At 52.7% G+C, this 12,496-nt stretch overlaps 1 protein-coding gene across 1 annotated transcript in view; it reads left to right on the forward strand.

The window, feature by feature from the left end:
- The window catches only part of ARHGAP8 (Rho GTPase activating protein 8), an 81,912-nt gene extending 69,697 nt beyond the window's left edge, over positions 1-12,215 (forward strand). The window contains exons 9-12 of the mRNA XM_064368200.1: positions 1,836-1,913; positions 2,788-2,916; positions 9,207-9,310; positions 11,768-12,215. Of these exons, the coding sequence (XP_064224270.1) occupies positions 1,836-1,913; positions 2,788-2,916; positions 9,207-9,310; positions 11,768-12,088 (632 nt within the window). The 3' untranslated portion in view covers positions 12,089-12,215. The remainder of the gene's footprint in view (positions 1-1,835; positions 1,914-2,787; positions 2,917-9,206; positions 9,311-11,767) is intronic.
- Positions 12,216-12,496: the final 281 nt, after the last annotated feature.

Below are 12,496 nucleotides of genomic sequence, written 5' to 3' on the forward strand. Positions count from 1 at the left end.
CTCAGCCTGCAGTGGACAGGCACGTGTTGAGACCTACTAAGTGCAGGCCCTGGGAGGAGATGCCAAGTCCGATTAAGGACACTCGGCGTTTCCTTTAGTAAACCTTGTAGTGAGTGATCACCTTTTCTCCCTGTCCCAGGTGACCAAGGCCAGGCCTCCAGAAATGCGGGAGTCCCTTTCCCATCCGGTGTCCCAGCCCCGAGGCTTGGCCTGGCCCCTCCTGGGTCTTCCCCCTCCCCAGCCTGTGTGCCTTTACCCTGTGGTTTCTCCAGCTAGGGTTTTGCCCACCCCCGATCCCCACCACTCAGGCTCAGTTCAATGGTTGCTTCCTCAGGGTCTTCCCAGCGTGGTCAAACCCCTAATGCAGACCCCAGCTCCACCACAGACTATGCGCCGTGGGCCCCAGACTCCGCCACCCTGTGGTCCCTTGGCTACTGCTCTTTCTCATGTTTCCATCTGGCAATGGAGCTGAGCTCTGAGGTCGGGGAGAGGCTGCCCATGCCGGGTGGCAGAAAGGCCCCAGTGAGGAGCCGCAGGTGCAGAGGCCCCCGGCCATGGGGGTGCATGAGCGTGTGGGGCCTCGAGGAAGTGGGGAGGAGAAGGGGAGGTCACGCCTTGCAAGTCCCGAGAAGACTTGGACCTCCAGATGCTTGCACCAGGTCCTAGGTGCTGGTGTTCCAGGGAACCCCCACCATCCACCGCAGGCTCCCCAGGGCAGGCTCAGGCTTGTTTCTCTTCCTGGCTCTGGAGCCAGCAGGGGCCTGGCCAGAGGAAACCCTTGCCTCCACCCCAGGCCACATGAGTTGTTGCCTTCATGAGCCAATTAGAAGCGCTGAAAACCCTCTGTATAAATTGACAATGGAGACAGACAAGTTAGTTTTCTTCTTTGATACAATCATCTTTTTTTTTTTTTTTTTTTTGAGATGGAGTCTCATTCACTCAGGCCGGAGTGCAGTGGCGCGATCTCGGTTCACTGTAAGCTCTGCCTCCTGGGGTCCGGCAGTTCTCCTGCCTCAGCCTCCTGCGTAGCTGGGATTATAGGCATCTGCCACCACAGCTAGTATTTTTTGTACTTTTAGTAGAGATGGGTTTTCACCATGTTGGCCAGGCTGGTCTCAAACTCCTGACCTCAAGTGATCTGCCCGCCTTGGCCCCCCAAGGTGCTAGGATTACAGGCATGAGCCACCGTGCCCAGCCCACAATCAACTCTTTATCAGAGTTGCCCAGTAGAACCTGACATCATCTATATCTCACCGTCTAAACAGCAGCCGCCAGCCCCTGTGGAGTAGCCCAATAGGGCAGTTCACATGAGGCTCATGTAATTGAGTGACTGGATTTTTAATTTTAAGTTAAATCCCCACGTGCAGCTGGTGGCTGCTGTGCTGGACAGCTCAGCCCTAGCCCTCCTGGGAAGCCGCATGTCTGGAGGCCTCCGGGTACCAGGCACGTACCAGGCATCACCTTGTACAGTCCTCTCTATAGCCGCTGGAGACAGGAGCTCGTGGCCTCACTCTGTAGATAAACAAGGCAGATAGGCTCAGAGAAGGTGAGTGTCTTCTCTGAGGTCACACAGCTGGTAGGCAGAGCCGGACTCTCCGAGTTCAGAATCTCTTTCCGCTTTCCCTTTCCATGGACCACAGAGGTGGGAAACCAGGTGGGCTGGGGAATATGGAAAAGATTTAAGGAATAAATAAAGGTGGGGGTAAGCTGTAGTGAGGGGAAAGCCGGAGACCAGCACAGGTGGGTGATGCAGCGGGCAAGGGGGGCGTCATAGAATGTTCTGGAATTCTAATGGGCTGGGATGCGTGAGATACCTGGAAGCTCCTCTCCTGCAGGCCTGCGCACCGAGGGCCTCTTCCGCAGATCCGCCAGCGTGCAGACCGTCCGCGAGATCCAGAGGCTCTACAACCAAGGTGAGGGTGCCCCGCAGCCTGAGCCCCAAGCCACCTGCCTGGCCAGCGACCGCACGGCTCCTGGGCCTCAGAGCAGAGGCAGTGTAGTGCCCCCGAAACCCATCTAACTCCCAGAAAACGCTCAGGGCGGGGGCAGCTGCCCAGGAGCCACCGAGGAGCCCACTGGTAGTCCAGAGTGGGGACCCTTTGTCCAGACCCCCAGCCCCTGTGGGGACAAGGTGGCCGCACGATGCCATTTTGCCTTTAGGCTCTCTCCATCTGCACCAGGTGGGCACATGCCGTGCTTTCAGGAGACACCCTGCAGTGTAGGGAAGCTGGTATTTTATCTGAGAGCTCCCCCGAACTGGCTCAGCATGGCTTCCTCAACTGCCATGTGTAACCTGCGGGCAGGGCAGTGGCCTCTGAGCTGAGGACGCATTGCACTGACACTAACGAAGCTTCTGTCTTGCTGGCAAGCCTTGCCCTCTGTCCTGCTCTCTCCCAGTCGATTGTGCATTATACAATCATGGAGCATCAGGGCCGCACGGGGCTGAGCTCAGGCCTGCCTGTCTCAGGCCTAGGGCTATCTCTGCCAAGGCCCTGGCCTCAAAGAGCTGGCATTGTAGCTGGGAGCAACAGCATGCCACAGAGAAGCCAGCAGCCCAACCCAGCCTCCACTGGGAGCCCACGAGGAGGCAGTGAGGGCGATATCAGGACTGATGGGGCCAGAGCACCCCCATTTCTAGGTGGGGACAGCATCATCCCCAGGACACGTGGCTCCAGCATCAGGCACTTCCCATCTGGACATGTCACACCACATGTCCTAGAGCTAATTCTGCAGCAGCAGTGCCCAGGCCGGGGTGCAGACCTCAGCGGTGCTGTGTTCCATGTGCAGGGAAGCCCGTGAACTTTGATGACTATGGGGACATTCACATCCCTGCCGTGATCCTGAAGACCTTCCTTCGAGAGCTGCCCCAGCCACTGCTGACCTTCCAGGCCTACGAGCAGATTCTTGGGATCACCTGTGAGTAGCTGCCTTGGGGCGGGGGTGGGGAGCCTTTTCTTCAAATGCTGTTCCCCAGCTACTGGCCCAGGGTCAGGCTCTGGGAGTGCTGAGGTGGCGTGCACCCACCCTCATCTTGTTGCCACCTGGCACTGCAGGTCAAGAGAGGGAGCCCCTGCGGATGCTTCCAGCAGGCACGGCCAGGCCACACTAAGGGCAGAGGAGGTGGGTTTGGTCAGGGTTGGCCCAGCCAGTTTCTCAGGCGCAGCTGGACCGGCAGGCAGGGTAATGGAGGGCTCTCTAGATTTGGGCACGTCATCCTGGTCAAAGTCCTGCCTGTACCCGCTCCCAGCCCCCAGCCCCTCAGCTCTCTCATCTAGAAAGGGGCTCTCAGTATTTCTCCCAAATCACTGTAGGATGCCAAGTATATATGACACAAACTGAGCAGTTACAGGGTGTGATCCTGCAGGCGCTTTGTGATCGGTCAGGTGCTCAGGGTGGCTAGGCACAGGTGACTGAAAAAAACTCCATAACAGCATCTCAAAATACTGCGAGTGCTAAGAAAACTGATGCCTCAAAAGAACCGTAAAACCACTCAAGTCTTCGTCTAAGTAATCAAGCGCGGTCTTTTCAAATGGGATGCTGCTCCCAGTCCCCTGAGGAGGGGAAGGACCCAACTCTGGCTTGCACCACTGCCTCCTGTCATGAAGATAACACTCCTTTGTTCTCTTCCAGATAAGCACCAATGAACAAACCCGGAGAGTGTAGTCATATTAAGCAATCCTCTGTAGGGAAGGAAGAAATCCTTTCCTGCTACCCATCTTAGGTTCCTTGGTGGGAACCCTGTAACTTGTTATTCTGACAAAAGATTCACAGGAGAAAAGCATGCCAGTTTGTTTACGTTTTACTGGCACAAAAGTGGTCATGAGTTGAAAATAAAAAAAAAAAATGAAGACCCAGTCTGGGCACAGTGGCTCATGGCTGTAATCCCAGCAGTTTGGGAGGCCAAGACAGAAAGATCACTTGAGCCCAAGAGTTTTAGACCACCCTGGGCAACACAGTGAGACCCCTATCTCTACAAAAGATTTTAAAAATTGGCTGGGCTTGGTGGCATGGGCCTGTACTTCCAGCTACTCAGGAGGCTGAGGTGGGAGATGGCTTGAGCCTGGGAGTTTGAGGCTACAGTGAGCCATGCTCATACCACTGTACTTCAGCCTGGACAAAAGAGCAAGACCCCGTCTCCAAAAGGGAGGTAGGGAAAGAAAGAAGAGACAGGGAGGGAGGGAGGGAGGAGAGAGAGAAAGAAAAGACCTGAAGACACGGTTAAGCCTAAATGTTTTGATACCAGCTTGAAGAGTGGAAAATTAGGGAAACGTGATGGACAAAGGTGGTTCAATTCCTTTTGGCATCCCTCTATCTTTAGAGATGAGGGTGTTCCTTCCCTCTGGGCATAGGGTGGACCCCTCCCATGAGAAGGTTTTATGATCTGTTACAGCCCAGTAGGGGGAGGTAGAGAGCCCTTCCTGCACCTGCCGTTTCTCAGATTCCTTCAGCTTAATCACATAGTTTACATGCCAGGAGCCATCTTTTCGAGAGTAACATTCTGAACCCCAGCATTCCCCCATCTGAAACTTTCCCCGAGACGTCTTAACAGTCCAGTAACTCAGTTGGTCATTGTCTCATGTTGCACTGAATCCTTCTCTCAGTGCTGTGACTAGGTCACTCTGGGTAAACGGTTGTTGTGTCTCATTGTGGAGGTGGGAGTAGGGTGACTACCTCAGTCAGCCCTTTAATAAGGGGCATTTCTGTGTCAACAAACACGAAGTTTAATGCTTTGAACAAACCATGATTTCCAGTTTTTGTAGCTGAGAGAACATTTAGTTGGGACGATTCCTACATGTTGGTTTGAAGTATCCTTTCGTAGTTTGCAATGTAGATGGCTTTGGTGATGACACTTGGTGTTCCGGTGAACTTTCTGAGTGGCCTGTGCAGCAGGAGACACAAGGATTAGCCATACATCATCTGCTGTGATGATTTCTTTGCAGTTTATCTCAAGTCTTCCAGCGTCAGCTTTTGGGGCTTTGGTGAAATGGCAGGTTTTCGTTTGTTGTCATGCCAAGCCAGGAGGTAGGAGAAAAACTGGACGTGAGCTGGGAGTGTTGTAGCCGGGTATTGGAGGAAACACGAGGAACTGAGAACTCACGGGCGTATGCGTTGTTTTCTGCTGTAGCATGAGTTCTCCCCGTGGTTGCTTCCCTTTTGATTCTCAATTACAAATACGTCTGGTCTCACCAGATTTGGCCTGATTATTTAAGTGCAGCAAGAATGGGAATTGACCTATGTAGGCTCTTTTTAAGTGTGCTTTGCTAGAACTTTTAATAAGGAATCTCAGATTCAATTTTTTAAAAACTCTTGAGGCTAGAAAGCCAAGCCAAAAATTTGCCATCAGGGCCTGGCGCAGTGGCTCATGCCTGTTATCCCACCACTCTGGGAGGCCAGGGTGGGCGGATCACCTGAGGTCAGGAGTTTAAGAACAGCCTGGCCAACATGGTGAAACCCCATCTCTACAAAAATACAAAAGTTATGATAAGTGCCTGTAGTCCCAGCTACTTGGAAGGCTGAGGCAGGAGAATCCTTGAACCCAGGAGGTGGAGGTTGCAGTGAGCCGAGATCTCACCATTGTACTCCAGCCTGGGCAACGGCAAGACTGTCTCGAAAAAAAAAAAAAAAAAACACAAAAATTGCCATTGGATTTTGCCTGTAGAATCTGTACATTTGAGTGAATTCTTCTCAAAGTTCTCAATCTATTAACTTTCCTGGGCCTGCCAGGAAGTGACCTTTCTTATTCGCTGTATTGCCTTACATAACACTGAATAAGGCTAGTCATCATCTCAAGTAATTTCCTTTTTTTTTTTTTTTTTTGAGACAGAGTCTTGCTTTGTCACCCAGGCTGGAGTGCAGTGGACCACTCTTGGCTCATTACAGCCTCTGCCTCCCAGGCTCAAGTGATCCATCTGCCTCAGCCTCCCGAGTAGCTGGGATCACCGGTGTGCGCTACCACACCCAGCTGATTGTATTTTTAGTAGAGACAGGGTTTCACCATTTTGCCCAGGCCGGTCTCAAATCCCTGACCTCAAATGACCCGCCCACTTCAGCCTCCCAAAGTGCTAGGATTATAGGCTTGAGCCACCCGGCCCAGCCCAGGTTACCTATTTTTAACCCTGCTTGACTAGTCAACCCAACTACATAAAGATGTATGCTTGGATTATACTTAATATGGATAACTCAGAGCATGCAGCTGTTTTGTTTTTGGTTTTGAGATGAAGTCTCGCTCCGTCACAGAGGCTGGAGCACAGTGGTGCTGTCTTGATTCACTGCAACCTCCACCTCCTGGGTTCAAGTGATTCTCCCACCTCAAGCAATTTTCCTGCTTCAACCTCCTGAGTAGCTGGGATCACAGGCACCAGCCGTCATCCTCAGCTAATTTTTGTAGGGATGGGGTTTCACCATATGGGCCAGGCTGGTCTTGAGCTCAGGTGATCTGCCTGCCTCAGCCTCCCAAAGTGCTGGGATTATAGGTGTGAGTTACTGAACTCACATGAACTTGAAAAGAATATTTGGTTTACTTTCTATATTTCTGAAAGTTTTAGAAATATTTAATTTATATAAATGCTCATGTATCTCAAAGCCAATTTGAATAGAACTCCTTTAAGGGATTTTATAAATTAACTTGGTAATACCATCAGAGGGAGAAAAATTTCATGTATACGTAATACATGCATAGACATATAGATCTGCAAACAAAAAAATTTTAAGACAGGGTCTCCTTCCGTCACGCAGGCTGGAGTGCAGTGACATGATGTTGGCTCACGGCAGCCTTGACCTCTGGGATCAAGCAGTCATGCCACCTCGGCCTCCCAAGTAGCTGAGGCATGCACTGTCACACCCAGCTAATTTTTAAGGATTTTTGTGTAAAGACAGGAGAGCAGGTCTCACCATGTTGTCCAGGCTGGTTTCAAACTCCTAGGCTCAAGTGATCTGCCCACCTCGGCCTCCCAAAGTGCTGGGATGACAGGCATGAAGCAACAGACCCAGTTGTAAACCCAGATCTTAGAACTTTCATGCAGTTTCATACAAGTTAAGATTACCTGTTAAGGGGGAAAGCTTTTAATCACTATTTCAGTAGAAGGCCCTAAAGGTTTTTCTATTTGTCCAGTTTGTTTCCAAATAGTCCTTTTAACCTTTTTTTTGTTTGTTTGCTTGTTTTTATATTTATTTATTTATTTATTTATTTATTTATTTTTGAGACGGAGTTTCGCTCTTGTTACCCAGGCTGGAGTGCAATGGCGCGATCTCGGCTCACCGCAACCTCCGCCTCCTGGGTTCAGGCAATTCTCCTGCCTCAGCCTCCTGAGTAGCTGGGATTACAGGCACGCGCCACCGTGCCCAGCTAATTTTTTGTATTTTTAGTAGAGACGGGGTCTCACCATGTTGACCAGGATGGTCTCGATCTCTTGACCTCGTGATCCACCCGCCTCGGCCTCCCAAAGTGCTGGGATTACAGGCTTGAGCCACCGCGCCCGGCCTGTTTGCTTGTTTTTAACCAAAGGTGTATCTAATCCATGTGACTCAAAACCAGTAAGCCTTTTATGGCCATGGAGGCAGGAGATGTTCTCAGAGTCCCCCGCTATCCAGAGTTACCCGCAGATAGCCAAAGACAGAGCTGGTGGTGGTTGGTGGGATGTTAGTTGTCACTGGGTCTGTGGTGCTATAAAGAAATACCTGAGGCTGGGTAATTTATAAAGAAGTTTAATTGGCTCATGGTTCTGTAGGCTTTATAGGAAGCAGGATGTTGGCATCTGCTTGGCTTCATGGGAGGCCTCAGGAAGCTTACATACATGGCGGAGGGTGAAGGAGGAGCAGGCATCTCATGCAGTGTGAGTAGGAGCCAGATGGGGTGAGGTCATGCCACACACGTAAGCAACCAGATCTTTTTTTTTTTTGAGACAAGAGTCTGTCTCCCAGGCTGGAGTGCAGTGGCGCAATCTCAGCTCACAGCAATCTCCGCCTCCTGGGTCCAAGCGATTCTCCTGCCTCAGCTTCCTGAGTAGCCTGGACTCTAGGTGCCTGCCACCACACCCAGCTGATTTTTGTATTTTTAGTAGAGATGGAGTTTCTGGTAGAGATGATTTTTGTATTTTTAGTAGAGATGGAGGGCTGGTCAATATGAACTCCTGACCTTGTGATCTGCCTGCCTAGACCTCCCAAAGTGCTGGGATTACAGGCCTGAGCCACTATGCCAAGCCATAACAACCAGATCTCTTGAGAAATCATTCACTGTCATGAGAACAGCACCAAAAAGATGGTGGGTGTGGTTCTAAGAGTAAGTGGGGGTGGGTCTCAGTGTGGACCAGTTGCAGCAGGTCCCTGGAGGGTGGGACACTGCCTTCCCCAACAGTAACAAAGCGTGAGGGATTTGTGGTGCGGAGAATCATGAGCAGGCAGTTAGTCTAGAGCAGAGTGGCAAACTTTTCCTGTAAAGGGCCACATAGTAAATATATAGTAAATATTTCAGGCTTTGCGGTCTCTGTTGCAACCACTTAGGTCTGCCCTAAGGCAAAAGCAGCCATAGGCAATGTACATAACCGCCGTGGCTGTGTTCTAAGAAAGCTTTACTGGCAAAAACAGGCAATGGGCCAGATCTGGTCTAGACCGTTCCCGTTTATAAAGTGATTCAGCTTTAGCAGCTTCCTGGAACGTGACGTTGCTGGGTGAGAAAGCAGAGGAACAGAGCTTGCAGAATTGAAGTGCTGTGGCTTGGATCTCAGCCCCCACTGTGGCTCATGTTGATTGTAACCCTCAGCGTTGGAGGTGGGGAGGTGATCGAATCCTGGGGGTGGATCCCTCATGGGCTGGTGCTGGCCTCGCTTGTGAGTGGGTTCTCACCAGATCTGGTTTAAAAGCATGTGGCACCTCTGCCCCACACTCTCTTGTTCCTGTTTTTGCCATGTGACACGCCTCCTTCCCTTTTACCTTCTGCCATGATTGGAAGCCTCCTGGGGCCGGCGCCATGTTTTACAGCCTGCAAAACCACGAGCCCGTTAAACCTCTTTTCTTGTAAATGACCCTATCTCAGGTATTTCTTCATAGAAATGCAAGAACGGCCAAGCACACACACGGTTTGCTGAGCACGGCCACACAGCCAGGGAGTAAGTGGGGGTCCCTCCTTGGAGCCATCCTCCTCCCGGGCCAGGACTCAGGACTCCCCCCAGCCCCTCTGGAGCTCAGGAGGGAGGCCCGTGCCGTTCCAGGTGTGGAGAGCAGCCTGCGCGTCACCCGCTGCCGCCAGATCCTGCGGAGCCTGCCGGAGCACAACTACATCGTCCTCTGCTACCTCATGGGCTTCCTGCACGCGGTGAGTGGGCAAGGGGGGCACAGGGGGTGAGGCCCAGTGGCCTCTCTTGCCATGCTGTGCCTGCATGGACCAGGCCCCTGCTTGCCCTGGGTCTGGGGTCACACCCTGCTTGGCCCTCGGAATACCACTCCCTGGCCAGCAAGGACCCCATCCAAGGCCTGGTCAGGCAACCACTCTGCTGAGGACCTCACACGGGCCCACCGTGGCCCTGCCTGCCCCTGTACCTGCCGTCCCTCGGCCATTGCTAATGATCTTCATTAGTGGGGTCCTTTGCCCCCCACGTCATCTGTTTCGGCTGAGTCTCAGAGGTGGGAAACTCTGTCCACCACAGGCACAGAGCCTGATGCGTGGCCGGCCCTCACTGTGGACTGAACTGACCATTCCTATAGAGGGGACACACCCATTAGGTTCTTGTGACCGCACAGTGGGTGGCATAAAACAATGGAAATTTACCATGTCACTCTTCTGTGAGGCCAGACATCCAGAATCCAGGTGTGCTGGGCTGTGCTTCCTCCAGACTCTCTAGGGGCGGATCCTTCCTGGCCTCTCCCAGCTCCTGGGCACTCCAGTCTCTGCCTCCCTCCACCTCTGCAGGGCTGCCTGCCTTCTCCATCTCAAATCTCCCTCCCTTCCCCTCGTAAGCTTGGGCCCCTGGCACCACTCATTGGATTTAGGACCCATCCAGAGGATCCCGGATGATCTCAGCTTGAGATCCTTCACTTCATGACAGCTGCACCAACCCTCCTTCCAAATGCGGGAACAGTCACAGATTCTTGGTGGCCTATCTTGGAGCGACCACCATTCCGTCTTCTACACCATGCTAAGCAAATGAACAGAGAGAGAAAACCTTCGCCGCTCCGGGCCTGGGCTAACTGCTCTCTCCTCCTGGGGCAGGGATGCATTTGGAGCAAAAGGCTATGCGGTCAACAGAGGAAGGCTCAACACATCCAAATGGGTCCACCCCCAACCCCACGGCCCTGTATGTCTAATCTTCTCCATCTCCCCAAGCCTTTGCCCCAGGCTGTGTGGGGTGCTGGCAGTGCCCGCTGTGGGGGAGAGGAGGGCCTGGGCAGAACAGGCGTCACGTGCCAGAGTCCATCAGAGAATGCCACCTCTTGGCTTTATAACAGTTTTTTTCTCCCTATCAATCACTTGATATAATTGTCAGAGGCCCAAAACTAAAATTTGTTCTCCTAATCCTCTCAAAATTTTTCTACTTTTTTTGAAACAGTCTTGCGCTGTTGCCCAAGCTGGAGTGCAGTGGCTCAATCTCAGCTCACTGCAACCTCCGCCTCAGCCTCCTGAGAAGCTGGGGTGACAGGTGAGAGCCACCACACCCAGCTAGTTAATTTTTGTATTTTTAGCAGAGACAGATTTTCACCATGTTGGCCGGGCTGGTGTCAAACTCCTGACCTCAGGTTGATCCACCGGCCTCCCGAAGTGCTGGGATTACAGGTGTGAGCCACCATGTCCGCCCTACTTCTTTTTCAGTGGGAGAGACTGATTTATCTCTGCAGCTACCTCCTCCGTGAGCACTGACGTGAATGTGCCTGGTGGGGCGTGGTGTTGAGTGTTACCCCCCAGTGGCACCTGGGGGCCTCAGCTTAGGGAGGGGTGACCTGCTGGTGGACACCTGGAAGGGGCTTGGGGGACTGTCAGGCAGGCAGGGGAAGCCTCAGTGGCCCCTGGCCATCTCACAGAAGCAGGGCTTGGGCGTGTCTAGACATCCTCACCAGATCTTTAAGGGTGACACCTGGCTACGCCCACCTCCAGTTCTCTGCTCCCAGCCTCATGATCCCCATTTCTAACTCTGAGGTTCCCCCCAGCTTGGATCTTGTACGGAGGCAAGCAGAAGAGAACAGGCCCTGCCCTCATCTGGGCCCACACAGGCCGAGCCACTGGCTGGTCACATGACCTTGGGCAAGTCTCCTGTACCCTCCGGGCCCCAGATGCCTCATCTATTAGATGGGGAGGAATGACTCCCACCTCCCGGGGTTGCTGTAAGCGCTGGCTGAGAGGGCCCATGAGCCCTTCTGGGACGCAAGCTCTTTACACTCTCGCCCCACCTCGGAGTGACCCTTACATGCTGGCTGGTCCCCATCATGCCCAGTTCACCACCCACGGCACAGAGGCCAGAGAGGTCACCTAGTTCATACCGTCTGTGCTACAGCCCATCCCCAAGAGTGTGTCTCCCGGATGCTACAGTGGAAGAGGAGAGGGTGGGGTGTTGAGACTGTCACAGAAGGTCAGAGCCAGAGGGTCCTCCAGGACAAACCCTTCTTGTCATAGATAGGAAAACCAAGGCCCTGAGTGGGGAGGTGGCCGCACAGGGTCCCTGTACTGCCTGCTGGCTCCTCTCGCTACACACGCCCCTTCCAAAGTTCAGGAGGCAGTGCTTAGTCCCCATGGGTGGCCCTTGGTATTCACTCCATTTTTCTCATGTATGATTTCCTCCAGGTATCTCAGGAAAGCATTTTCAACAAAATGAACAGCTCTAACCTGGCCTGTGTCTTTGGGCTGAATTTGATCTGGCCATCCCAGGGTGCCTCCTCCCTGAGTGCCCTCGTGCCCCTGAACCTGTTCACTGAACTGCTGATCGAGTACTATGAGAACATCTTCAGTGCCCCGGAGGCACCTGGGGGGCATGGCCTGGCACCACAGCTGCAGGGGGGCAGGGCAGCCCCTTTGCAGGAAGCTGTTCTGCAGACACAAGCCACGGCCCTCACCAAGCCTTCCCTACCTCCAAGTCCCCTGACAGCACCCAGAAGACACCTCTAGTGTCGCAAACACTGTGTAGTTCCAGCTACCTCCCACACCTGTCTGTGCACTTGTATGTTTTATAAACTTGCCATCTGAGGCGTGAGATGAACTCAGAACCTTTGAATTAAAATTCTATGCTTCCGGGCCTTGGACTCTCTCTGGTGCCTGAGCTAGGGACTGATAAAATAATGCATTTGCTAGGATTAATGTTTCTAATCATAACCCAATGTGGTTCAACTGAAACTGGGAATGTAGTGGCTAACGGCACCAGACGTGGCAGCTCACGCCTGTAATCCCAGCACTTTGGGAGGCCGAGGTGGGCGGATCACCTGAGGTCAGGAGTTCAAGACCAGCCTGGCCAACATGGAGAAAGCCCATCTCTATTAAAAATACAAAATTAGCTGGGTGTAGTGGCAGATGCCTGTA

The sequence above is a fragment of the Aotus nancymaae genome, unplaced genomic scaffold (assembly GCF_030222135.1).
Source record: "Aotus nancymaae isolate 86718 unplaced genomic scaffold, 86718_ANA_hifiasm-v0.15.2.pri h1tg000076l, whole genome shotgun sequence".
Taxonomy (NCBI): domain Eukaryota; kingdom Metazoa; phylum Chordata; class Mammalia; order Primates; family Aotidae; genus Aotus; species Aotus nancymaae.